Raw genomic sequence first — 24492 nt, 5'->3', positions numbered from 1 at the left:
TAAAAAAAAAAAACCCTAATAGTTAGTTTTATAGGTATAATTTATATTAATAAATTCTAAGAAAACCTTTTATTTTTTAATATAAAAAGAATAGGTTTAAATAACACTTTTAAGGCGCTTTTCTTTATTAAATTTCTTTTTATAAGATAGGCCTTTCTCTTTTAAATACTTAATAAATTATTATAAAAATATATAACTAATTAATTTATTTTAATAAGCTTTTTAGTATTAATTATAAATATTTTTAAGTAAAAAATAAAGCTTATCTTCTTTATTATTATAAATTATTATACTAATACTTTAAGGCTAAAGGCTTATATACTTTAAAAAGCATAAAATTTATTACTTTTATTACTTTATAAATTTCTAGTAAATTATATATCTAAAAAAATTACTTAATTTCTTATAATTATAATAGCTTTACTTCTTATAATATTATACCTAATAATTAGAATTATTAATAAATATTACCTTAAGCTAGTAATTATAATTAGTCTTATAAGTATATATTTATTAAATTCTAGCGCCTTTAAAAGCCCTTTAATAGCTATTATAATCATAATTAAGCTAGCTAAAATAAGGCTATTAAATACTATTAATTAAGGTCTTTAAGGTAATAATACTTTTAATAAAAGCTATATTATTTTATTTATTAAATACTTATATAATATTATAAAGGTTATTAAAGCTATTATAGCCTAGTAAAAGTAATAAATTTAAGGGTAGATTTAAGGGGTTTAAGGGGCCTTTATTAGCTATTATAATATATATTATTAAAGGAGGAAAAATACTATTACTTATTAAAAAATTTATATAATTATAACCTTATTAAAAAATCTATTAATTTTTATTAAAGCTTTTTAATATTAAATAAAACTACCATATATTTATACCTAAAATATATTATAGGGCTTAATAGTAAGCTTAACCACCTAAAAATTAAGGCGTGGTAGGGATCCTGCGCACCTAGCAAAAAGTTGCTGCGCCCCGAGCAATTCACACGCCAGGCGACTGGGCAATCGAGATGAGAAGCAGACTTTTTTCCCACCGTCGCCTGCTTGGCGGGCAAGCCGAATACAGTCAAGTTTGGGCACCTCAAAGTTAGCTCAGCCGCCTGGCCTGCAGGACTCAACTACAACTGAGTCGCTGACTCACTGGTAGGGCGGTTGCATGACGCAGGGGGCCGATGAGTTTACGCACTGCGCCGCTGTATGTACGGTGCTGCATGTGTCTCAGGCTTCGTACTTGGCCAAAAGCGGACGCCAGAGAGTGGGGCTGGCCGCCAACATCAAGCCATGCATCACCAAGGTACGGGGTAGCGTCACCTCATCCAGAGGCCATTTGGCGTCAAAAGCTCAACTCCGGCATTGTTCCAGCCGGCAATGTCCTCCAGAGGTGCCTATATATAGCTGGGCACATAGGTAGGTGCACTTAGGGGCTTTGTCAGGTATAAAGATACTGAGGGATTTCTCGTTGTCAAGCACATTAACGTAGTCCAAGGCTCGTCAATGTATCCGAGTGCTAAGAGTAAAGGCACCGTTGCGAGTCGTTCCTTCCACAGTGCAGTGGAACGCCAATTGTTGAGTGCCTCCCGTTGGACAGGAAAAGGAAACACCCCTCTTCGTTGAAGTGCCTACCCCACGCTGGTATATGGCTTGAGCCGAACAATCTTTCGCCATTCCCATGACAAGAACACGATGTTTGTGTTCAAGGTCAATCAGCTGCAGTGAGACCATGAAGCTGCCCGGGCCGACCACGAACCGAAGCACCATCTCCACGGGAGGACTCCTCAAACCGTCCCGATGCTGGGTCTTTGCTGCCGGTGCGTTATGCCGACGCCGGAGGCGCGCCTCGGATACACTACCAAGTCAATCGCGAATTCGCCTATTACTCATCACCTCCGCATTACCTCACGGAAGCTCACGCCGTCTCAGTTCCACTGTGAATAAGCCGCTCTACTGATACCGGACGTAGTCTTGTGAAATGGCACGAAGTCTCTGATATTATTTGACATTTAAAAAAATCAACATCTCAGATTTCCTGACACCATCTGCTTCGTTTCTATTAAGAATACCCAGAACACCTCGACCTCGGCACTAGACACACACACTCCCACAATTTATCATACTCTACCTAAACTCTCAGCTCCTCGGCATCCTTCTGGAGTTAAATACATCTCCCCCCGTCCGCCGCGGCCACCCATGACATCTACTCCCCCTCTCCTGCCTGAGCTTGCTGCTCTCACCAGCGACGACTCAATGCTCACTAGACGTTTTGGCAAGGAAGTCATCAACTACTATGCTGGTAGTCGACTTAACCGCTACTCATTCCTCCGGTCAGATGCCGCCTTTCTTAACAAAGCTGCTACAAGCTCCTCTGCGCGCTTTGTCGCATTGACGGACTTGAACCCTCTTGTGGTCGAGAAGCGAAAGCTTGCGCTGTTAACATACGACGATGTCAAGCCGCTTATCGAGGAACCATTCAAGCTAGCTGATGCACAGAGGACTAAGAACTACGATTCCACGGCGGGACCCTCCGCGCTGATTGTGTTCCTGGGCACAGTGGATGGTGATGATGTGATCTTTGAAACTTCAGAGCACGGAGAGGTCAAGGGCCGGCCGTTTTTCGCACTTGATATAACACCCAAGGGCCAGCGCAAGGACCTAGCAGAGACGTGGCTGAAGACACAGGAGGAAAAGGGGCTGTGGATAGCAACAAACCCAAGAAGCCTGTCTTTGCATTCAGAAGATGGTATGTCATTTCCTACGGCATTACTATTGCCTACGCTAACTCCGGCAACAGCCGCCATGTTTGCCCAAGCCCGCTCAATAATCGACTGGAACGTCCGTAACGTCTTCTGCGCTGGCTGCGGCAACCCCAACCTATCCATTGAGGCGGGCTACAAACGCATCTGTCCGCCGACCGATCTCAAGGGAAGCTCTGAAGCAATCGAACTCCCAGATTGTCCAACACGCCACGGAGTATCCAACGTCTGCTTCCCCCGAACAGATCCAACCATGATTGCAGCTGTGGTGTCCGCTGATGGCCAACGTATCCTCCTGGGTCGGCAAACCCGCTGGCCTCCCTACTGGCACAGCACACTTGCGGGATTTCTGGAACCCGGTGAATCCATTGAGGAGGCTGTGCGTCGGGAAGTGTGGGAAGAAGCTGGTGTGCGTGTAGGTCGGGTGGTCGTGCATTCTACACAACCATGGCCATATCCATCTAGTTTGATGATTGGCGCTATCGCGCAGGCTCTGCCAGGCGATGGGGAGAAAATCAATTTGAACGACAAAGAACTGGAGAGCGCAAGGTGGTTCACCGTGGAAGAGGTCAGGACAGCGCTCGCGCAGACCGCTGGTGCTCTCGGCGCACCTCCTCCAAAGGACTACACGGAAGGTGATTTGAGGGTGCCGCCGCCTCAAGCTATTGCGAATAGATTGATGACGGCCGTGGTGGAGGGGTACTTGTTGGGCAACTCCAAGATTTGATACGTGCGATCCATAGAGAAGCGGACCAGAGTTTATATAACCTTGTTTTTTTACTTTTGTCAACCATGACTTTAGGACCGAGGTAGTTGCTCCATCTCTACAAAGTGAAAACCGTCCACTACCGGCGTAGGTAGCAATTCTTCCCTCCCCTTCTCGTACCTCACCAGCCACACCGCATCTGCATTAATAACTTCCAAAGCCTCCCTCACTTCCTTGTTACTCTCCATTACGTCCGCCAATAAATCCAGAATATCATCAAACATCACCTCGTCAACACGGACGTATTCCACTAATGCAGTGAGCAACGCCACGACCGCTTCCCACGTCTTCACCGGTGAAGCGTGCTGCCCCAAACTTCCAGACGAAGTGTTAGATCCCGACTCTACCGGTTTACCTTTAATTTGTAGCCCGTCTCCGGAGCGAATGGGGATCATGATGCTTTGCCCCTTTTCAGGAATACGCGGGAGACTGTGGGCTTTGCGTCCTTCAGCGTTAGCTTTCGTCTTTCGACACCAGTCGCGAAGCCATTCGCCCCACTCGGTCTTGAATCTCGTGCTGAGAAAGTCTCCTGCTGCGCGGCAGAGACCGACCAGTGCATGGCAAGCCTCGATGCTGATGAAGGGCTCGGGGTCGCGGAGACGTTCAATGACCACCGGCCAGATGGAGTTTATGAGTGGCAGGAAGGAGTCCTCGTCGCCAGCGAGGATGGTTGATGCGGTGGTTAGGAGTTCGAGGAGGGAGCGGCGGAGTCGGGCCGTCGGGGAGGTGAGGTAGTGTTGTGTTAGGGAGGCGATTCTCAAAAGGAGCTGGTACGTTGGTGAGTTGGGTGGCTTTTCAGGCTCAGGAGGTGGACGACCGTCATCGTCGTCTTCTTCTTGTTTGGTTTTGGAACTCCATGGTTCTTTGGGGTGGCCTTTTATTTGGGCAAATGATTTCGCTTCCTCCTCGTCTCGAATGCGTCTTGCCTCTCGCTTATCTAGGTCGTCGAGGAGGGCGTCGAGGCCGAGGATTGGACGTGGTTTTTTCTTGTGGTTTATCATGGTTTTCTCGCCATCGGTTAACAACCGCTCATTGATGACGGATGCTTGGTTAACGATTTCCTTCAAGACGGTGAACAAATTTTCCGCGAGGAGAACATATCCGTGGTAGTTTTCTAGTGCAGCAAAAATGGATTCGACGACATCGTTTAGGTATGGGATTAATCTGGGCCCCGAGAGTCGGATCATCATCGTTAGAACTTGCATTGATGCGGGCGAAATGTCGAGCGAGTTGAGGCGGAGGGCGACGGAGTTGACCATATAGTCGACGTTGTCTATTATTAATTCTGACACGCTGGAGTATTCGCATGCTAGTGCGATGCTGTTTAGAGAGGCTATTGCGTGTTGTTGCAGCAGTGGGTTCTCCGACCCTAAGAACGTCGCAACGGGGAAGAGGACGTCCATCAGGTCAGGTCGGAATGATACGCCACGTCTCTGTGCGGTGTAGGTTGCTACTTCTAGTGAAATGGCTTCCAGGCGCCAATCAACAGGATCTGAATCAGCGTGAGACTCAAGAATTTGGACAGAGTAAGAGTATAGGTCCTCGAAAATGGGCTCCAGGTCATCTGATGAGCCGCCCAGAGCAGAAAGGTCCAGGAATGCATCTGAGCCTGCATTCAAGGCATCGGAAGCCTTGACTAACTCATAACAGAGCCACAGAGATGCGACCTGGTCTGTTGAGTCTGACTCTCGGGCATGGTCCATCATGCTAGCGGCGATGTTGGAGTGTACCGAAGTTGAGGCAATGCGACTTATCAAGTTTGTGACTTCTTGTCTCAGCGTCCGTTGACTTTCGTTTGCCATAAGTACTGGCTCGAATGGCTGTTCGTTGGCTGATTCTCGCTGGTTTTGCGATCCCTCTAGTAATTGCAAATGGATTGCTGGTTGTGCTTGCTTTGAAGATTGGATGAGAGAAACAATACTGTCTCGCAATGCGCCGCCAATTGTGTCCTCCAGAGTCGAAGACTCTATTCCTAAACTTTCAAATAATTCGATTCCTTTGGATAAGTTATGCACCGCGGTTTTCTTGGCCTCTTCTTCTCCGGCTTGCATTATGCGGGCCAGGCTTGACATCCAGCTATATACGGCTGTCTTTATAGCATCACCAAGCTCAGGGTAGATGATGACTAGATGTCGTAAACTAGTCTGCGTGGACAAAGAAGGTGTTGGAGCACTCTCTCCTTTATCCAGCACAATAGCTGTCTCGACCAGTAGTGTGGTGCAATTAGACAGAGAGTTGTGGCACTCGTCCAGGAGTGAAACGCAGAGTCTCTCGAGAGCATCTAGAACGTTTTGCGAAGAATGTGTGCGAAGCTTCATCATATTTGACAATGCCACTTTGACCTGATCTGCTGTTGCCCTAAGCCATGCAGCAGTCAACAGTTTGTCCGTGTCGGAGGACGCCGACTGTTTCTCATCCTCCTTACCGCCTTTCGCTAGGATCGACCGTGTTCGCATATCTCCTAACACCCTGGTGAGGACTGTCTGTACAACGTTCAGACTCTCCGCTAATACCGTGGATTTATGCCTATTTGGAGATGACAGCAACTTGGTTAAAGAAGAAACGGTTCCTGGGAGAAAGCTTGCTAGGGCTGCTTGATCCCGCAAGGAGGTATAAAGTGCGTTCAGTACGCGTAAGGCTTCGAGTTGGATTTGTGGTGTAATACCGTCTACAGCGCCACCGAGCATAACAGTAACCCCATGACCCAACGCCGGCATACTATCTCCTTCTGTCAGCCCAGTCATGGCGCTGGCAGATTGACCTGCCGTGGTAAGCAGAGCCAACTGCGTTCTGAAAGCTTCCAGCTGCAGTTCTTCTGGAACATCCCGGTCTCTTTTCTTCAATCCAGGAACGTCATCGATGATGAAAATAAGGAAGCTGAATATTTGTTGGACCAGCTGGGGCGAAATCCTAGTCTTCCAACCATGTGTGATGAGCAACTGAAGACATTTGACACAGTTCTCGATAAGGCGAGCAGGATAATGTTCCAATTGACGAAAGATGTGGTATAGTGGGAAGAAGACATATTCGGCCAACTTCTCATCAAGGGCCGATGGGTTCTTTTGAATCTGGGTATTCAGAATATCCAGGACTTGAGCAGTTAGATCTAGGAGCTCACGAGCGGCGTCGGCTGAGTCGGACTCCTGGATAGCCAGTTGGCTAATCTTGACGCAAAATGGTTTAAGCTGCGATCCGTCAGCCCACACGCACAGGGTTCATTCAATTTGATGATCGAGGCAGTCAGTGCAGCCCATACCTTTTGGAATACGTCATGCCGTTCCTTGTTTGCGGTTTGCTCTGCCATGTTGTCCACGAGGACCCTAAACGGAATTTCCTCAAAATACCTCGTCACTGTACCATGTCCACGAGCTTTAGGTTTGCAGATTACTTCAAAAACAATTCAGGAAACAAGAACATGTATTGTCTTTGGCGAGGCTGTTCGGCCAAAACTCGGGTGCGTACATGCATGTTGCAGTAGATCCACCACCACAGAACACATTGACACCTTTTTGCTGGCTGCCAGCTGATTCCAGGTTGGCTCGCCATACTGTCTGTCAGCACCACCACACACTGTCTCCGCAAGTGCAGGCATCATGTCGCGGGGCAAACCTCCCCACTGCGCTCTATTTCGCACTTCGCTTTGCTGAGGGCATGTGCATTGCGCCGAATTTCGCACTGTATGGTTGGCCCACGTAAACAGACCAGGCAGTGCAGTTTCGAAATGCGGGCAATGTCGTGGTTGTAATAGTAGTTAATCTCTCAGTGCTTCATTTTTTTTAGAAGACATAACCGGACTTAACAGATTTGTTTCATCTTTGCCATCATGGTTTCGCACAGCTCATTCTCCGTGATTGTACATCCTCACCCATCGCCTAATCGAGGCGCCTGCGCGTATGAGCTCGGATATCCGAACTCCAAAAACGCGCTGGTTTTCATCGGCGGCCTTGGAGATGGGCCTCACACGGTACCTTATATTAGGACCGTGGCCAAGCATTTGGAAACTACAGGTAAAGATCTTGAGTTTTCTGTTTTCGAGCTTCGATTAAGGAGCTCATTCATTGGATTTGGGACCTCGAGTTTAAGCAACGACGTGGATGACATCGCCGCTTTGGTGAAGTATTTGAGGGGTTTGGGCCGAGAGAAAATCGTCCTGTTTGGCCATTCAACAGGCTGTCAAGTAAGTCTGAATTGCTTCGAACTTATGTATGACCATTGCTGATTAGGCTTAGGATTGTATGGAGTACAGCAACTACGTCAAGCACGGCAACCCACCAGTCGATGGCTTCATCATGCAGGGTCCAGTCTCGGATCGTGAGGCGATGGATGGCATTTTCCCCAGTGTTAAAGAAAGCATCGAGTTAGCAGACACATGGATCGCCGCTGGCCGGGCTGGTGACTGTCTCCCCGGCGATAAAGTCCCCACGGTTCTGGCTGCACCAATCTCCGCTTATCGCTTGAAGTCGCTTGTAGCAAAAGGGTAGGTCACTGATGCCTGCCTCCCGTCTTGACGTACTGAAGAACAGGTGTTGACTTTCACTCCCTCCCTCTACCTTTATTTTAGCGGAGATGATGACTACTTTTCGTCTGACTTGGACGATGCGACTGTGGCCAAGTTTTGGAGCCGGTTCAATAAACCGGTGCTGGTATTGCACTCGGGCCAAGACGAATTTGTTCCAGACCACGTGAACCAGGAGGCTCAGAATCAGAGATACCAAAAAGCAAGTCCTTTTGTTAGCTCATTGTCAGGACTCATACCGGATGCTGGGCATACTGTCAAGGAAGAGGCTGCGAGAGAGTGGCTAGGCGAGAGAGTGGTCGGCTTTTTGCGGACGCTTGGGAACTGAGCGCGTGAACCAGCCTGAACAGCAACAGACGCAGCCTGCGAATTCCGTACGAATCACAATGGTCATGCCAGACGTGGTGGACGTGGTGAACACATCAGAATAGACTTGAAGAATACTAGTAGACAGAAAGATAATTATGCTGTGGATGGCGTAAGGTCTTGTGGCGGCTTATTAATAATTACGCCAAATGTGCTCCATACGTACAGACGAGGCGGAAAGTCGGTGAAGATGGTGGTGGCTGACGAGTTTCAGTGTGATAATAAATGATACAGCTTGGAAACAGGTCCGTTAGATGCACAACGGGAGTAAGGCCTACAGGCCCGATAAGCCCGGGTGGTAATTCATGCATACGACAAGACCATGTGAATGGAGGGATGATTTGCTTGCGCGGGTTTACATGGCAAATTCATAGACAGAAGGATTGGCGACTGTTCTTGGCGCCTAATTGCAGCACCGGTCCCACCAGCAGTTTTGTTGTAATTCTTATTGGCATTAAAGACTATTATCCCTTTCCTATTAAGTCTGTTTCTTAGGGCCAAAACTATATTTATAAGAGGCGAAATGTGTTCGGCCAGAATCTGGTAGTGCCTTGCTATCCCGCCCGATACTGCAATGCATCGCAGTACTCCGTACATTAGTGTATAATTCTGGATAGGCAGATAGATTCTGCAATAGACGGTGCCTACCGAGGTACCTAGCAGGTAAGTTACTTATGTAGGGCGAAAGTTGTTCAAGCAGGGAAGTGCCTGGGATGCGCACCCACACTCATCACCATCCGCACTACTGTTAGTAATCCGCAGCGCCTGGCTCGTTGCAGGACCCTTCAAAAGCAGTCGTCATGCACGCTGCCTTGGAGCTGGCCGGACCGTCGCTGCTTCGGCACCATGGTGGTGTTGGAAAGTTTCGTTTGCTACGGTGATCATTTTTGTTTGGACAATTAGATGCATGGTTCCATGTCGGTCCCCCGGTTGTCCAGGCCCCTCCAAGTTCCAAGAGTGGGGTGGCGTTGCCTTGCCCTGCCCTGTCATACCAAGCCCCCCAGCAAACTTAGCGCCGTCGCTGACAAACGCTTGGCTGCAAATTCTACCAAGTACATGGTTACCACGATTCGACGACTCTACACTTCCATATCGTTCGGGTCTCGGATTTAATAATGTGGCATGTTATGTATCTTTTTTATCCTTTTTTTCTTCTTTCGTGCTTCTTCCTCCTCCTCCTTGGCTGACAACTTTTTTTACCTGCAGGGACCCTCCTCGTCCATCGCTGCTCTCTACCCTTCCGACAACAACCACCTCCACCGGTCTCTGATCCATCATCCCTGTTGCTCGGATTGTACTCGGCAAAGACGTCACTGGCTCGCTGGACCCATAGTTTTGATCGAGGCTCGCCGGCGCCGACCACGGAAACGCGCCAACCTCAACTTTCAATCGCAACCTTTACACCTTTGTTCCGCGCCGACGACCCGATTCGGTTCCTTCGCCTGAGCATGTGGTGATTTGCTTCGACCTCACCCTCCTCGCTCTCTCGCCTCACCTAGGACCATGGATCCTCTGGACCTTATGGACCCTTACAGCGAGCAGCAGGTCCGCCTGCTTTCCGGCTCCTTCACCGGCCTGCGCCCGCTGCAGCGCCTCGGCGGTAATTACTTTTCTGTCTCGGCCTTCCAGCAACCGCTCTGCGGCAACGAAGAGGGCTGGGGCCCAATTAGCAAGTACAGATACGACTTTACGCCGTGCTTCATCGATGTTTGGTTGGCAACCGTGTCCGTATATGCCCTCGTCTTGGGACCAGTGGCCCTGTGGTGGCTGCTGACGAAAAAAAAGCCCATGGAAGAGGGCGCCTCCAAGAATGCTCACTTTTACATCAAACAGGTGGGTTCACGGCGTCACCGATGCTCTTTGTGCTAAACAGCTTCCGTTTGCCCATGTTTGATAGCTGACCCGTGTCTCACAGTCCCTTCTCGTCTTTCTCATCGCCGACGTCGTCGTTCAACTCGTCATTCAAATCCTTGGCATGCCCGGCATTTGGTATGGGGACTTTCGCGTGCTGACAACTCTTCTTACCATTCTTTCCTTGTTTGTCATCTTTTCAATTCAATGGATTGAGCACTCCCGCCTGCGGCACGCCAATGGAGTCGTCCTCTTCTACTGGCTCCTCCTCCTCATCTCGCTCACCGTCAAGCTTCGATCTTTGATTTCACAACAAGTATATGAAGGGAACCTGCCTTACTTTATTGCTTACTGCATTGGATTCGGATTTGCGGTTGTTGAATTCCTGGTCGAGTGGCTGTGGCCTCGTCAGCATGTTCCAAGTGGCTACGAAGCCATCTTCGAGGATGAGGAATGCCCCGTGGAATACGCCACTGTCTTTTCTCGTCTAACATTTTCCTGGATGACGCCCATGATGCAATATGGCTACAAGGTCTTTTTGACTGAAAATGATCTGTGGGGCCTGGCCAAACCAGACCAGACCAAGACCACTGGTGCAGCCTTCGAGAAGGCCTGGGCTCATGAGTTGAGCCACCGTCCCAAGTCCCCGTCACTTTGGTTGGCCATGTTTCGTGCCTACGGTGGCCCCTATGCAGTTGCTGCGTTATTCAAGATCGGTAACGACATCGCGCAGTATATCCAGCCGCAGCTACTTCGTCTGTTGCTTACCTGGGTCAAATCATACAACCCTGAGTACGGTGTGATTGCCGAACCGGTTATCAAGGGAGCGGCGATTGCATTGGCGATGTTTTCTTGTGCTGTATTCCAAACTACGATGGTGGTATGTAATTATTTCTGGCTCAGACTTGTTTCTCGGCTATCGTCTGTTCTGGTCGTTTGTAGAGTCTTGCTAACCGTTCCGTACAGCATCAATATTTCCAATTGTCCTTCGTAACTGGTATGCGGATCAAGGGTGGCCTCGCCTCCACCATCTACCGAAAGTCTTTGAGGTTGTCCAACGAGGGGAGATCAACAAAAACCACGGGAGACATTGTGAATTACATGGCTGTTGATGCCCAGCGTCTCCAGGACTTGACTCAGTTTTTGCAGCAAGCCTGGTCGGCCCCCTTCCAAATTATCATCTGCATGATTTCGCTCTATAACCTTGTTGGGTGGTCAATGATGGCCGGTATTGTCGTAATGATTATTATGATGCCAGCTCAGGGATGGGTCGCCAGGATCATGAAGAACTTGCAAAAAGACCAGATGAAGAACAAGGATGCCAGGAGCAGACTCATCAATGAAATTATTACTAACATGAAGAGCATCAAGCTTTATGCGTGGGGTGCTGCTTTCATGAACAAGCTCAACTACGTCCGAAATGAGCAAGAGCTCAAGAATCTGCGACGAATTGGTGCCACCCAAGCATTTGCCAACTTCACTTGGAACACAGCGCCGTTTTTCGTGTCATGTTCGACTTTTACCGTCTTTGTTCTCACACAAGATAGACCGCTTACAACGGACATTATCTTCCCTGCTCTGGCCCTTTTCAACCTGTTGACCTTCCCATTGGCTGTTTTGCCCATGGTCATTACGTCCATCGTTGAAGCGTCAGTTGCTATCGGCCGTTTGACCGATTTCCTAACCGCCGAAGAACTTCAGTCTGACTCTGTCACTGTCAAGCCTGCTCCCAAAGAGATGGGTGAAGAAACAGTGCTCATTCGCAACGGCACCTTCTCCTGGAACCGTCATGAGCCTAAGGAGGTCCTCAAAGACATCGACTTCACCGCCTATAAGGGCGAACTGACGTGTGTCGTTGGCCGCGTGGGCGCTGGCAAATCTTCCTTCTTGCAGAGTATTCTTGGTGATCTTTGGAAAGTCAAGGGTTCTGCTGAGGTTAGAGGCACAGTGGCCTATGCATCTCAACAGACCTGGATTTTGAACGCAACCGTCAAAGAAAATATCGTCTTTGGATACAAATACGACTCTGAATTTTACGAGAAAACGATTAAAGCTTGCGCCCTACTGGATGACTTTGCTCAGCTGCCTGATGGCGACGAGACCGTTGTCGGCGAGAGAGGCATCTCTCTCAGTGGTGGACAGAAGGCCCGAGTGTCTCTTGCGCGTTCTGTTTACGCTAGAGCCGATATTTACCTTTTGGATGATGTTTTGTCTGCCGTGGACTCACATGTTGGTCGTCACATCATCGACAGTGTCCTTGGCCCTCGCGGTTTGCTTTCGACAAAGACTAGAATCCTTGCAACCAACTCTATCCCCGTTCTCAAGCAAGCCAGCTTTATTACTATGCTGAAGGATGGTGAAGTTGCTGAGAAGGGAACTTACTCGCAGCTGATTGCCAAGAAAGGACTGGTTGCCGATCTGCTGAGGACTGCCGGTCAGGACTCGAATAACGGCTCAGGTAGCTCCAGCCCTCCTTCTAGCGAGACCTCAACTATTATTGAGGGTGAACCTAGCTTTACCCAGAACAAGGAAGAAGTTGAAGAGGCTCTAGAAGACGTTCCAGAGATGGAACCAATCAAGGGTGCTACACCTATGGGTAAGAAAACCCGATCAAGCAGCATGGCCACTCTACGCCGTGCTAGTACAGCGAGCTTCAGGGGCCCTCGAGGCAAGCTTACCGACGAAGAGCTTGCCAGCGCCTCGCGGACCAAGCAAACGAAGGAATTCGTTGAACAAGGCAAAGTCAAGTGGTCTGTGTACGGTGAATATGCAAAGGAAAACAATCTAGTCGCTGTTGGAATCTACATTTTTGCCCTCTTGGCTTCCCAATCTGCCAGCATTGGCGGCTCTGTCTGGCTAAAAGAATGGTCCGAACACAACGAAAAGACGGGTTCCAACGATAGCATCGGCAAGTACATCGGCATCTACTTTGCGTTCGGTATCGGCTCATCTTTACTCACGGTCGGCCAAACTCTGATTCTGTGGATCTTCTGTTCTATCGAGGCCTCTCGTAAGCTCCATGAGCGCATGGCCAATGCGATTTTCAGGTCTCCAATGTCCTTCTTTGACACTACGCCTGCCGGGCGCATTCTGAACCGATTCTCCAGCGATATTTACCGAGTTGACGAAGTTCTGGCGCGTGTGTTCAACATGTTGTTTGTCAACGTTGCAAGATCGTGCTTTACTCTGGGTGTCATATCTTTCTCCACGCCCGCTTTCATTGCTTTGATTGTCCCCTTGGCGCTTACTTACTACTGGATTCAGCGATACTATCTCCGCACATCTCGAGAACTCAAGAGACTCGATAGTGTCACCCGCAGTCCTGTGTACGCCCACTTCCAGGAGTCCTTGGGTGGCATTACCACCATTCGTGCTTTCCGTCAACAACAGCGATTTGAACTCGAGAATGAATGGCGTGTGGATGCTAATTTGCGCGCCTACTTCCCATCAATCAGTGCCAATCGTTGGTTAGCTGTCCGTCTTGAGTTTATTGGTGCCGTTGTGATTTTGGCTGCCGCTGGCCTTGCCATCATCTCTGTCTCGAATCACAATGGCTTGACTGAAGGCACTGTTGGTCTAGCAATGTCGTATGCCCTTCAAATTACGACATCGCTCAACTGGATCGTTCGTCAAACTGTCGAGGTCGAGACCAATATTGTCTCTGTTGAGCGTGTTCTGGAATATGCCAGGCTGCCCAGCGAAGCGCCCGAGATTATTCCTGAGAACCGACCTCCGATTGCTTGGCCAGCAAAGGGCGAGGTAGACTTTAAGAATTACAGCACTAGATACCGTGAGGGTCTGGACTTGGTTCTTAAGAATGTCAACCTAGACATTAAATCCCACGAGAAGATTGGCGTTGTCGGTCGAACAGGAGCCGGCAAATCCTCCTTAACACTTGCACTCTTCCGTTTGATTGAGCCAGCTACTGGTCACATTGGCATAGATAATCTCAACACGTCGACGATTGGCTTGCTAGATCTTCGACGCAGACTTGCCATTATTCCTCAAGATGCCGCGCTTTTCGAGGGTACAGTTCGTGACAACCTTGACCCTGGCCACGTTCACGACGACACTGAGCTCTGGAGTGTTCTTGGTAAGTTCATGCCCGGCAATTACAGTGAAATTGCATCACCATTAACTGTATTTAGACCATGCCCGCCTCAAGGAACAAGTAGCAAACATGGATGGCGGTCTCGAAGCCAAGATTAATGAAGGGGGTAAGTCATCACGGCTGGCACTCTCCTCATTTCCCATTCCGTGTGTATTATGTGTAAATTCTGACATGATTAGGCTCGAATCTGTCTCAAGGCCAGCGTCAACTCGTCTCCCTCGCCCGCGCCATGCTTACGCCCTCCAACATCCTCGTGCTCGACGAAGCCACCGCTGCCGTAGATGTGGAAACTGACGCCATGCTCCAAGCTACCCTGCGCTCACCCCTGTTCTCCAACCGCACCATTATCACGGTTGCACACCGTCTCAACACTATCCTTGACAGCGATCGCGTCGTCGTCCTGGATAAGGGTGAGGTGGTGGAGTTTGATACGCCAGGTGAGCTATTCAAGAAGCAGGGTGTATTTTATGGCTTGATGAAGCAGGCTGGCTTGGAAATTGAATGAATCAAAAGAGGAAGATGTACAGAATAAAAAGTGTTTTTATTTTAGCCTTGGCGATTATATCATGTATGTACGTTGGAATAAGAGTTGGGAGGGTGTACATTTGTAGGTCAGCATTATAAATTGTCAATGGGTATACCAAAAAGGATGTCCGTTGGGCATGAATGCTACACGATGATGGAAAATGACTTTAGCTACAATATTTCATTGTGTGACCTAGGACTGTGTGCATGATGCTTGCGCCGCGGACTGAGAAGCAGCTGGGTAAAATGGCGGGCAATGCTAGAGAACGAGGTTGAGATGGGAAGGGGGTTCAGGATGAGGAAATGGCCGTGACGGCGGGCATGGTACAGTGTTGCAACGAATTGCATTTACAATAGACACTTGACCAGATGCACGCCGTGACAAAGGCCGGCGCGACTGTACCGTTTCTAGTTATTTGCAGTCACTGATGACACAGACACGGTGTATATTGTCCCCATAGGCTCTCTACCACGTCGCCTTGAATGCGGAGCGTACAGAGCACAGGAGGGCATCTGCGGGCAAATATCTCAATTAGAACAACTTTTATTGACCGCATCACTGATGTAATGCCGTCTCTGTAAGACCCTTCTTTCTGTCCCTACATGCTTGAGGGAAGCTGACGCACAATACACATCACTCGGCATCGAGATGGTAGCATTCCCGCACAAGGGGAGGAACGCATGGGGGATACCAAGATTACGAGGACGCCTTTTGCTCTGGACTGGCACGCGGCTTGCCGTGATTTACTCTTGTGCCACCCACGACTTTGGTGACGACGCACCCGTCTTCGGAAATTGTCGCCCCGACTTGCCCATCAGATAAGCTTCTTTGTGTGATGGTGCCACGGCGCGCGGTGGGCAGGCGAGACACGCCCGATGTCGTTTTGGTTTTTGTTCATCTCCGCCTACAGCCTGCCCACCTGGTGACCATGGCGCAGTGGGCATGCAGCTTACCGGGCCAGAGGGACAAATGAGAAAGAGAGAGAGAGAGAGAAAAAAGCATTGACGAGACTATGGCTCGGACGGTACGGGGAAGAAGGGGGCCAAGGGGGGATTCACAGGCCGCTCCGTGGCCCCTGTTGGAATCCTCACCGGGCAGCGCCTGGGCCATCGTCTTGGAATCATTGTCCCCACTGACACGGGTATGCCAGCAGGAAAAAGGAACATTGAAAGCAGGAGGTTTCCTCGTGGCGGAGCCTGTACATGTGTACTGGATCTCCTGCATGAAGGCGGAACAAAGATGCAGGTAAGGACTTTCCTTGACAGGGACAAAAGACAGGGAGGAGAGAAAAAAAAAAGAAAGAAAAGAAAAGAAGATGGAGTGAAAACAGAGCCAGCATAAAAGTCGGTACTACAGACAGCGAGTGTGTGGCTTTTGCTTTCCGCGGCGGGCTTGTCGGCTTTGCAGAAGCAGTTTCTTCAGTCCATGTCGCCAAGGGTTCGTCTCCCCACGTTGTGCTTCGCAAGTGCCAAGGATATACATACGCATTCTCTCCATGTTGGTCGCTGGCCGGCATGTCCTCTTCTTGCTTAGCACTTCCTCTGGGCAGAGGCCCAACAAATCTACTGCCCACTCTGCCACTGTTTATTGACCGACCAGGACTGACCGAGGCGTCCGGCTGCCTGGATTGGACTGCTATCCAAGCCTCATGGGGATCAGAAATTCGTTTTTTGACTGTGCCCGCCTTGTCTGAATAGCCGGATCACCGAACCGGCTCCGTCCCGTCCCCCGTCTCATGGCCCGAAACGTGGCTTGTGGTATTTTGGTCTTGTTTTCGACCTCGTGCTGCGGAGTACGGAGTACTCTGTACATAGCGTCGTACTATCCTTGCTTGATGCTGGGGTGAGAGTGAGCACCATGGCCTCGGCCTCAGCCAACGTGACCCTCACGACTTCACTGTTGCCTTTTGCAGGCCAAGATGTTCCACTGGCAGTAACCAACGTCAGCGGCCTTAAATGCAATAGGCTCCGAGTCCGATTTTGTGCGTTTGGGCCATCTGGGGCCCCCTTCATCTGACAATAGAACCGGAGCATCGGGTTTTAATCCACTGACATGCGTTTCTCCAACTTCATATGGGTCCAGATGTTTGAAAGTGGTGTCCTCACGGCAACGCCCTGAGGGAGGGGAATGGGGGCCTTTCCTGGGGGCCTTCCCCCCCCTCCCCTTACCTCCGTTGTTTTGTGCCCCGAGTGCGTGCATGAGACATGGCTGTTCTGCAATTTTGCCAGAAGGGTGCTGTAGAGCGGTGTTTGGCCAGACAAGTGCCACGGAAATGCTGCTATGCACAATGAAAGTGGATATACAAAACCCAGCCATGACAACTAAAATTGTAGATAAAAGAGGTGAACTAAAGAATCGCTGTCCTGTTGGGCGGATGTCATGAGCCTGGCCATGTTGTGCATCGGACTGAGTTATCCGACTTGGTTTGGCCGGTTGTACGGAGTACACATGCAGTCGCTGCGGAACGTCCATGGTACATAGTATGTGCGGACCACGATAATCACAGAGTGGCTCTAAATCCACAAGCGTGAGTATGCATAACAGCGCACTGAATCGTCATTTTGTCCGTGGTAAAATCAGCCCAAAGAACGATGCCACGACTTCAACTTGGACCAGCCGACGCTCCACAACAGATGCTTGTTGGTAATTCCAAGAACGGTGAGGCTTCGAAATTATGATACGGAATACTAGCAGTACCGAGTTACCACTCTGCTTTGACTGGTGAGTCCCATTTGAAGGGGGGTGTTCAGCGAAGGAGCCAAGCCGCAGTGGCCAACCTGTGCCCTTTTGATCCAGTTTGGTACGTGCTGGAAACGAGATGATAGCTTTGTCTCTCATCATTTGAAACGAGTGCTGGCCGATGAGTGAATAATTAGACGTAGACCGAACCATACTCAGTAGAGTTGGTCAAGCCGCCTACATACAATTCCCCGCGGGTAGTATGGTGATGTGAATGCCTGAAGAACAAACGCAAGTACATTGAGCCATCCTCACTGCAGAAGGATGGGGTTTGGCAGCATATACGACTGGTATTACGCAACACAGCCATAGCCAAAGTCTGGAATAACTGTCGCAGGCGGTTCTATGTGTGACAGCCCAGACCAGCCCAAGCAGCGAGTAATGGAGCTGATTGCAGAACGGGCATAGGCGTTGCGCATGGAGTACTAGTCCTCCGCAGTCCGTGGTTGTTGTTGTTGTTGTTGTTGTTGTTGTTGTTGTTGTTGTTGTTGTTGTTGTTGTTGTTGTTGTTGTTGTTGTTGTTGTTGTTGTTGTTGTTGTTGTTGTTGTTGTTGTCATCAAGGCGTTGCAGTTTCTCAGCACGAGCCTCATATTAAGCTCTCGGGAAATTGCAGTGGTCTGCCCGTTATAAAAAGTCCACAGATGGCGAAAAATTGTAAGAATCTACGGGTATGGCTGCAGTATTCATCTCCAGCCTTACACGAAGTATATTCCGTATTCATGGCAAAGGGGCACCTGCAGTTGTCATTTGCCCAATGTCATTTCCGCAAATCCCTGCCCAAGCTTGTCCATGGCAGTTTTAAAATGCCCGACTTCTGGATGCTCACGCACCATTCTTCATGTAGGTAATCCTTGTTGAAGTTGAAGTAGTATTCGCGAATACTCCGTACTACAAGAGTGAAATGCCCTACATAGCCTTGTCTCCATAGACAAATTAGTTATATGTATGTCAGCTGAAACATATTTCGGGGGGCTTCTTTGTGACAGCAATCAAACCGCCATTGCCTATGACGAACACCTGGTCCCGCGGCCAAAAGGCATTGCCGTCCTGGCTGATTTTTTTTTCTTCTTCTTCTTTCTTTTTCATGTACGGAGTAGTATGTATTTACTCCCTCTATCGCAGTCGGTTGAGCGCCTCCTCTCAGCCCAAGATCTCCTTGCATATCGTGGGGCTTCAGAAGCCGCTCCGACTGGTCATAAACCCACGGCCAGGATGAGCCTGGCTATCAATCACGCTTTTGGTTTGACATTGCGAGCTGATTACTCCGTACAGGCTAATAGCTCTGTCATTACCCAAAGCGCATGACTAGATCTGAGATGTGGGAGTCCCATGCAGTCTTTTATCAACCAGTTCCATCATTCAAATCCCTGATCGTCATGGGTCCGTTGGCTGAAAGGCGTTCCGCAGCCACAATGGAGGTGCGGAAATGGCCTGCATTGGAGCCATGGGGGGGCTATGTACAGTAGTGAATTCAAGCACTCTTCTGGCTTGCATCGGACTGAGTAGTGCAGTTTCCCCGAGAAATCTATAATTTCTTATTTTGTTGTAGCTTCTGAGTGAGACATCCCAATTTGCAAATTCATGTCCGCTTCCAACAGCCCGAGGCCACTTCCGCAATTTCTGAAGAGACGAAATGCGTATTCATTAGCCACTGGAGACATATAAGGGCTTTACCTGAATGTGCAATGCGCATTTCGGGCTGGTAGATTGTGAACGGAAGTGGATGACATGGCAACTCGGATTTTCCAACGCCTTGACTCCAATTGTGTGAGAGTCTTGGTAGCAAGGTTTCTGATCCCACATGATGCTTTCCAGCCATGTCAAGTGTTTGACCAGCATCTACGGGTGCACCTTGCTCGCGAGTCTCGTTCGTTGCACCGAGGACAGGAGTACTCCATAAGGTAGAATGAGCATTGAATCGCTGCTGTGCATCTTGGAAATGTACCCTCGTGAAATGTCCTTCCACAGTTGACATTGTTCGCAATCGGGCTGCCAAGTAGATAAAATTAGATCTTGTGGGCGTCATCTGACGCCGCATTGCAGGTTGGTTGATGGGATCTAATACATAGAACTGGGTGGTGTTAGCACCGTCTCGCCATCCCCGACACACCTCCATCACCACACCGTGCTGAACCAATCGACATGGCCGTGGCACGGTGTTCTGAAGTATAGAGTACCTGGTGGTCCCGAAGATCCAGCTCCATACAGTACGTCCCAATGTGGCTGCACTGAGCTCTTGTTGACGAACGGATGAACAATCTGGTCCGTTCAAGCCGGAATAATGAAATTGCCGACCTTACCTTGTGGACCTGTCCTTGCACATTGATGGACCTGCTGCCCTCAGCATCCCAGTGGTATGGGGACATTACGCCAGGCTAGCACTCCGAGCCGTTCCGCGTCCGACAACATTTTAGCCCAAGATTGATTGGAGCAAGTGGCCCGGGTGCAAACTCGGAAATCTGGTTGGCCGGCTATGCAACGGGCCAAGTACATACTACATGTACTATGTAGAAACACCACCCTGGCTCTCGACACTAAACTGCTCCTAACCTCTCCGGCGGAGCTGGATTGTTTGTCCACTGATGGGGCATGAAAAGCCTTTGAGCTAATGGCGCTATTGCGGGTGTTTGCAGCTTGTGCGCTACTAGTATCGATGAGAGGTGTAAGTGGTAATTGGTCTGGTCCCGGTCTCGACTTTGTTGTTACAATGGATACCCGTTGGCAACTAAGTGGACTAGCCGCTTTCTTAGTCGCTGACGGGTAGCTGAATTATGGATATCTGTGTATTATTACTATCGAGTAGAGAGAGCATAGGTGTGCGTGCACTTACTTAGACCTAGTGTTTTTGCAACAATATCTCGAATTCTTGTGGTAGCTAGAACCTATCTTATTTTGTTGCATAGAGATGACAGAACTTACCATATTTGGTTGGCAGGTTGTGGAACTAAACTCTGTGCTCACGTGAGTGAAGATATTAACTTTCCGGACGCATACACAGGTCAACGCCATCGCCCTTAAACCGCAGCAGGGATCAGTATTGCCGATAACACTGATAAAGCATCATTCCATATCTGTAGCCAAACGTATCCTGCAGAGACCAATAGTTAGATAGCCTTTATCATCCGACTATTGGTCCGCCTAGGGAGCTGGCTGCTTGTAGATTTGATGGATTTCCCCCCCTTCCCTTGCCACCTCGCCCATGCTGGTTTCGGGGACAGGTATGAATATCAGGCAACAGTAGAAGCCGGCAGTGATGGGTCCAGTGTTGAAAGTGAGAAACATAGTCGCTATTAATAGAGCATATGTCGCTATATTAGTATCAAATCCTTGGCGAGAAGGTTTTCTTTGTGGTGCGCAACCTGACATCGTACAGTGGCAGAGTTCGCGAGCCGTTGTGAAATATGAACATGCCGTGGTATGCTCAAGGCATGAATGGAGCGCATCCTGACGTTCATTATGTGAGAATCCGTAGGCGACCAAACTAGAAGTGAAGGCGAAGATGATGATGATCCCGTATTGTATATCAACTCTGGGCAGGGCTTTGTCTCACTCGCGACCTGGCAAAGTCTCTTCGCCGTCCGCGATTGTCCATCTTGGAACAAAATGGTAGCAGCAGCGAAACAACGAGCATGGTCAAGCACATGAGATGTCACATATTTTGTAGTCTGGTAATCAGTGACCAGGCCGAGCTATAGAGTGAGACATCATATTAACACAAGAGCTTGAATTTCTGAGAGCTGGAAGAGTGAGAGACGAAGAGGAACGAACGGGATTCAACGGGAAGGGGAAGATAGAAACAAAGATGCGAGTTACGATTCGCAAGACTTTCAGGTATTACCATCATGAGGGCATAGAGTGAGCTATGACTGTTTCCACAGGTGCTTGTTCCTCCAGCTGAGCAGCAACTTGAGGCTTGGTAGGGAAACTGCGAGTGCTCCGTAAAGAAGACCGCTACTACGGAGCACTTCGCACTGAATATTCTTATCCTGAGCACAACAATGAAGAATAGGTGATGTGTGTTCGAATATGTGTGCCGCCAGTTTGGAGTTGGGGTGGCCAATGGGCCTTAGAGCCTTAAGCCCTAGATATCTGAACAACGACACTATTTGCGCATCATATTCCTTTTCCTGCATCGCGATGATCTCGTTCTTTGTATCTTCACTTACTCCGGACAATATGTATGTAGTATACGGAATATTGGTCTTCGATCGAAGTTGTATAAACACAGACTGGGGTGTCCGCTTATGATTGGACCCAAGTTGTTTCTTGACTTGATGATGACAGCCCCCGCTTGCATTGTAAATGCAGGTATGCAGTTAGTGCCTATCTCGCGGACAGACCCCGGCTCATTCCCGATGCCTTGGATACCTCCAATCCAACACCAATTGCCGAGTTGCAGGGGCATGGACAAAGTGGTAAGTAAGCCTGAGAGAAACTTGGTGGGCGCGTTCCAGTGGAACGGACGGGCTATGAGCGAAGACGCCGTAACGGGCCCGTTTGATGCAACCCTCTTGTGTTGGCTGCATGGTGAGGCTGTTTGTTGTCTCCAAAGCTGTGATCACGGGGCGTTCCGAGAGAATTGGTTCTAACTTCTGGCGGACTTTTTGCCTGTGTCTGCAACTCTCGGTTGACTGTTGGAGCCCTAGCCGCTGTTTCGCAACCGACGAAGAGTGCTTCATAGCACTCCGTATCCATGCTGCCATTCATGGCTCATACATAGTCCCCAGACAGGCCCTGGTAACCGGGGCGGGGAAGCGGTTATGATGCCCGGTTGACTCTCCTTGGCTGAATCTGGACCAACGAAGGAAGAAAACGAGGTATTTTCCTGCATATGTGCATACCATATGCACTGCCCCGAAGACCTCACGTACATCTGGTGGGCAGCATCGAGTTCAACATCAACACGCGAATGCTAGTGCAGGCATGCAGGCCTGCGTGGCTTGTATGTGTGGCCTGTGGTGTTTAATCACCGTCAGGGTCCTCCGTAGCATTGTCGCTGGGTCGGATCTAGTTCAATTGGAGGCGTGACGCATGGTAAATGGATTTTTGGGATGCATGTCGAAGACTGCACCGGCTATCCTGGTCCCAGAGAGTGATCGAGGCGGAAGAGGTGCAAAAGTGGAGAGGGGAAGAAATGCAATGGAAAGGGATGAGACTTGGAGCCATGGATGAGTAGGCGCAAAAACAGGGAAGGAGCGATGGTAAAATCAGCAAAGGCATCAGATCGTGCAGATCCTGGTCCCTCGCGGCATACTTCTGCAACGTCTGGCTTGAGCATCTAGTACTTCGTATCGCAGATGGAAGTGGCCGCATCATTTTGGGACATCTGAACATTGAACCTAGCAATACTGGCCAAACTTGGTGCACCGTAATCGTCATCGCTACTGTCCCACCCCACTGCAATGGGTACGATCCGGAGTATACTCCGCCTTGACTGACAGACTGGATATACTAAGCATCATCTTTTTTTCGAGATTCATCTTTCTCGGCCAAGCAAGGTTCGTGCAGCGAGTATCCCTTCTAGACAATTCATCTGACACTTGGGCCAGGCACTTGAGATTTGGTCCCGCGGTCACAAACTATGATTGTTTGTATTCTCCGGCTGGTATCTTGTTCACCGTCTCCTCTTTCCTGTGAAAGGCATGCGGCCTGATATATGGTTGTTAGTCCGCTTTGGTCTTGTTTGCCTGAACCCAAAACGCTTAACCTTGCCGGCACCTATTCGGCCCATGTGCATATCGAAGAGGCTCATCGTGCGATTCGACGTATCAATGGTACTCTTGGAGAGACTGCAGAATACTCAGTATATTCCTCATCATTGGGTATGCCGCGCTCGGTATGCGGCCATTCATCACAATCACAACCATCTGACAACGCAGAAGTATTCTATTCGAATCCTAGTATCAATGCGGGCTACTTCGTGGATCAGTTCACATCATCTACTTATTGGCCGTACTCGTGAATACAACTCTGTCTACATACCGCGCAGACTTGGTTGTCCTCTCAGAGCCGTCTACTTCGATCTCACTGTGGGAATTGCCCCCATCACGTTGCAAAAATGTTGCCTGGACATTAACATACGACGCTTGGTCGACAACTTCCTTTTCTCCCGGCCTGGTTAGGTGTCTTTTATCAATCACGGAAACAACTACTCAGTGTTCATCCGCCTGCTGGGCATTTTTCTCCGTCGCTTCTCAAGGGACAGTTGCATATACCACAAATGTGTTCTTCATGACATAGTATCCCACACGGAAAGGCCCTCCGCCATGTTACAATATCTAAACGTTTACCGTTGCCGCTAGTGCTGGTGCGTATGCTGGTCACCGGCAGTTGGCATTGGCAAGTCGGGATCAAATGCATACGGCACCATTCGCCATCCGAGACTTCTTAATGATGGCAGGATATATTGTAATTCGTAAGGAGCACCAACAGTCTGCATCAGCAAGGAACATCACTGGCCAATTCCTCCATCGACGGGCGTTGCGGCCGCTTGCCGCCTCTCACCAGCAGGACGCCAACACAAAGCCACCCACGCCTGGCGACGTCGTCTTGGTCCCTTTCACAATCGGCGCCTTGTCCCATGTCCGCTAGCCGTTGGTCCCAAAACAGACAGATCTCCAAACAGCTCCAGCTCTTCGAGGAGCTTGTCTTACCACACCCCCTCCGTCTTCACGGTGCTGCCACCCTGGCCCCATCCTCCCCTCCATTCCTAGGTAGGCTTGAGCGTCTTGGACGGATGTGGCCAGGGCTGTTGACAGGGTCCTTGCCGCATACCTTGTCTGGGTGTCCGGTCTCCCCTCGCCCTACACCCCAAAAGAATGCTCTCTCGACTGGCTCGTCCCGCACCACACC

General features: G+C 49.4%; 5 protein-coding genes across 5 annotated transcripts; 4 read left to right on the top strand and 1 right to left on the bottom strand.

Annotated features, from left to right (window-relative positions):
- Positions 1–2201: 2201 nt before the first annotated feature.
- NUDT12 (Peroxisomal NADH pyrophosphatase NUDT12) lies at positions 2202–3491 on the top strand (the record flags this gene model as incomplete). The annotated part of the gene is made up of 2 exons (XM_014685700.1): positions 2202–2751; positions 2803–3491. The coding sequence occupies 2 exons, from the start codon at positions 2202–2204 to the stop codon at positions 3489–3491; spliced, it is 1239 nt and encodes a 412-aa protein (XP_014541186.1).
- A 71-nt stretch (positions 3492–3562) lies between these two features.
- On the bottom strand, positions 3563–6834 carry tti1 (TEL2-interacting protein 1; the record flags this gene model as incomplete). The annotated part of the gene is made up of 2 exons (XM_014685699.1): positions 3563–6715; positions 6787–6834. 2 exons carry the CDS (start codon positions 6832–6834, stop codon positions 3563–3565), a joined length of 3201 nt encoding a protein of 1066 aa, XP_014541185.1.
- Positions 6835–7353: 519 nt separating this feature from the next.
- Positions 7354–8374, top strand: G6M90_00g086270 (uncharacterized protein; the record flags this gene model as incomplete). The annotated part of the gene is made up of 3 exons (XM_014685698.1): positions 7354–7707; positions 7760–8007; positions 8092–8374. The coding sequence occupies 3 exons, from the start codon at positions 7354–7356 to the stop codon at positions 8372–8374; spliced, it is 885 nt and encodes a 294-aa protein (XP_014541184.1).
- A 1541-nt stretch (positions 8375–9915) lies between these two features.
- Positions 9916–14879, top strand: abc2 (ATP-binding cassette transporter abc2; the record flags this gene model as incomplete). The annotated part of the gene is made up of 5 exons (XM_014685697.1): positions 9916–10245; positions 10328–11143; positions 11230–14356; positions 14412–14480; positions 14554–14879. The coding sequence occupies 5 exons, from the start codon at positions 9916–9918 to the stop codon at positions 14877–14879; spliced, it is 4668 nt and encodes a 1555-aa protein (XP_014541183.1).
- Positions 14880–23994: 9115 nt separating this feature from the next.
- G6M90_00g086250 (uncharacterized protein) lies at positions 23995–24231 on the top strand (the record flags this gene model as incomplete). Its single annotated transcript, XM_066131284.1, has 1 exon — positions 23995–24231. One exon carries the CDS (start codon positions 23995–23997, stop codon positions 24229–24231), a length of 237 nt encoding a protein of 78 aa, XP_065987424.1.
- Positions 24232–24492: the final 261 nt, after the last annotated feature.

The sequence above is a fragment of the Metarhizium brunneum genome, chromosome 5, assembly GCF_013426205.1.
Source record: "Metarhizium brunneum chromosome 5, complete sequence".
In the NCBI taxonomy this organism is placed as follows: Eukaryota; Fungi; Ascomycota; class Sordariomycetes; order Hypocreales; family Clavicipitaceae; genus Metarhizium; species Metarhizium brunneum.
The sequence above is the reverse complement of the archived record's forward strand: the minus strand, read 5'-3'. Positions and strand labels throughout refer to the sequence as shown.